The sequence below is a fragment of the Coffea eugenioides genome, chromosome 3, assembly GCF_003713205.1.
Source record: "Coffea eugenioides isolate CCC68of chromosome 3, Ceug_1.0, whole genome shotgun sequence".
Lineage (NCBI taxonomy): Eukaryota > Viridiplantae > Streptophyta > Magnoliopsida > Gentianales > Rubiaceae > Coffea > Coffea eugenioides.
The window spans coordinates 35,759,075-35,762,118 of record NC_040037.1 but is presented as its reverse complement, the minus strand read 5'-3'; the positions used below and the strand labels follow the sequence as shown (position 1 = coordinate 35,762,118).

At 34.5% G+C, this 3,044-nt stretch overlaps 1 protein-coding gene across 1 annotated transcript; it reads left to right on the top strand.

Annotated features, from left to right (window-relative positions):
• The first annotated feature begins 1,324 nt into the window (after nt 1–1,324).
• On the top strand, nt 1,325–2,075 carry LOC113765693 (60S ribosomal protein L23a). The gene has a single exon (XM_027309932.1). It carries the CDS (start codon nt 1,542–1,544, stop codon nt 2,001–2,003), a length of 462 nt encoding a protein of 153 aa, XP_027165733.1. The 5' UTR covers nt 1,325–1,541; the 3' UTR covers nt 2,004–2,075.
• The last annotated feature ends 969 nt before the right edge of the window (nt 2,076–3,044 follow it).

The following is a 3,044-nucleotide window of genomic DNA, read 5'->3' as shown; positions in this document are numbered from 1 at the left end:
ATGATTAATTTAGTTTGTAAACTGCATAACTATTTTTCGTGTCTAAATCCTTTAATTTATCAAGTATATAAAAATTAAAAGGTACACCTAGTATTCGCTCTTTTTTTTGGCAAATTAATTAAATTTTTACAATCCAAATTATGGTTAATGTAGTTAGCAAACACTTAACTCTTCTGCGTCACATACGTGTGTAAAATATACTAAATAATAAGGGCAATAGAGTCTTTTGGCCATTAGTGATGTAAGTGTTGGGTCCTAAATAGGGATGGCAACGGGGCAAGGTTTGGGGCAGGGGATCCCTGCCCTATCCCTCGCCTCCATTCCCCCCACCTTCCACTTAGCTTTCACTGCGTGTGTAATTTGACTTTTTTTCCTAGAAACTTTTATTCAATAGATCAAAGCTAAATTCGAAAAATAAAATAAAATATGGAGCTAAAAAAAGTGAAAAAAATGAAACAAGAAAAGTGTTGAAATAAAACACCAAGAAAATTAAGAAACTCAATTAGATTGTATAGATTATATTTGGGAATACTTATAGAATGTGTACCATACTTATGCCAAATATTAACTAGAAATTTGGATAGAAATGGGATAAAGGTTATGTTTAGTTAGTTACCAAATATTCTAAATTTATTATTATTAGATTATATAATATATTACATTTATTTATATTAATAAATATTACAATTATTTATATTTTAAATGGGGCGAGGGGGAGAGAAATCCCCCCGTCCTTGCCCTCGCCCCGCCCTATTCCCTTTACTCCTCTTGCGAGATGGGAACTCGTGGGTACCTGCCCCTGTTGCCATCCCTAGTCCCACTACAAGAAATTTGATCTTCAGTGACAAGCCATTTTTGTCACAAAAAAATAAAAAATCGTCACTGATAACTTTTATTGACAACTTTCTAGTTGTCACAGAGTCGTCACTGAAGGCCCGTCGGTAAAAGTATATAGTGACGACAATAAAAGTCGTCAGTGAATGGAACTGTTTTGTGACAACTGATGTCGTCAATACTTATTGTAATTTTAGTGATGACATAGTATCTTGTCAATGATATACAAATAAATGTCGTCACTAAAAGTGATATGTAATTGTCATTGGTATAGACTAATTACTGACGACTTTTGTTGTCACTAAACACTTTTTAATTCTATGACCACAGATTGTTATTAATGGAAAATTCTGATTCAATGATAACTCTTTATCACCATGAAAATTGAAAATTTTCCTACAACAATTATATCTATCAATGGAAAAAAATGACAATGATTTATAATTACCAAATGAATGCATCCATTGCATTACGAAATGTCAAAATATCATATAAGCATTCAAATATCATAATGAAGTTCAACAACACCCTATAGATAGTTTGATAAGTGGTATTTGGCCTAAATTTCACATATAACTCGAGGTAGCTTTACAAAACAAATCCAAGTCCCAAATTTCAACACAGAGCCGCTTCAGCAACACTCAGCTCCTCCCCTCAACACTCGGCTCCTCCCCTCAGGTAAAAGATTTGTAAGGCAGTTTCCAGCAATGGCTCCTAAAGCTGACACCACAAAAAAGCTTGATACAAAGGCTCAGGCAGCCAAGGTTGCCAAATTTGTCAAATCTGGGACAACTTTTAAGAAGAAAGCCAAGAAGATCCGGACCAAAGTTACCTTCCATCGTCCTAAGACATTGAAAAAGGACGGGAACCCGAAGTACCCACGTATCAGTGCTCCTTCTAGGAATAAGTTGGACCATTATCAGATTCTCAAATATCCTTTGACTACTGAATCTGCCATGAAAAAGATTGAAGATAACAATACCATGGTATTCATAGTTGACATCCGTGCTGATAAGAAGAAAATCAAAGATGCAGTGAAGAAGATGTACGACATACAGACCAAGAAAGTGAACACTTTGATCAGGCCTGATGGAACAAAGAAAGCATATGTTCGGTTGACTCCAGACTACGATGCTTTGGATGTGGCAAACAAGATTGGAATAATATAAACGAATTTAGTCATTGTTTTGTTCCGATCAAAGATACTGTCTTTTAAGTGTGACAATTTGCTAGGCTGTTTTGTCATGAAAAAAAAAATACCAAATTTCAACACAAGGGGGAATTTTTAACATCAGACAAAATTTCACTAAACCTTGCCATTTCCCAATTTCACTATATCTCTTGTAGTTCGGTTGCTTAGCTAAAATTTGCAATCCAATAAGAACCTCAATAATTAAAGCTGGACAGTCAAAATCAGCCCCAAAGAAAATCAAAATCAGCCCCAAACTAATGCACCAAATTAGCTCAAGAAATAAGTACTGCTATTAAACTTCAGCCTCAAAGGAATAATATAACAAGTTGATAAGGCAACAAGCACTACTATAACAAGTACTGATATAAGTACTGCTATGAACAATATAACCAGTTGATAAGACGATAAGCACAACACTAAAGGAAAAGCAACTTCAGTTCACTTGCTTAGCTAAAACATTCAAATAAACTAAACTAAACTAAACCAAAACAATCCAAACTAATGCACCACAGAGGATACAAGGTGTCAAGTATGATAACCAAAGTAATGTCGATCATGATATAAGGTGTCAAGTAGGAGCAATGTGTACCAACATAACTAGAATGTTTCTTTGCCATTTAAAAGCAAATAACAACTTTCTTGTTCTAGATCTCTGAAATTACTTTTGCTGTTTGTCATGGTGTATTAATTCCATAGAAAACCAGCACCCCTTAATATTGTATTCCAATCAAACTAGTGAGTTAGGCAAGTGGCGGGACATTGCAAAACATTCACAGTGAAATTTACTTCAAGAATGGCACCAAAAATGGGAACCATTCATGTGAAAAGAAAAGGTATTACCTCAAGGAATGCCTTCAAAACCCACATAAAAGTTAGTATTATTACTCCGTTAACAGAAAATCCAACCTACATCCAGCAAAAAGTTTGTGATTATACAGTATAAAATAATGCTATATGGAGAACAAACTACCATGTAAGACATGAAACTATCAATAATTAGCAATTAACTGTGGCAAGA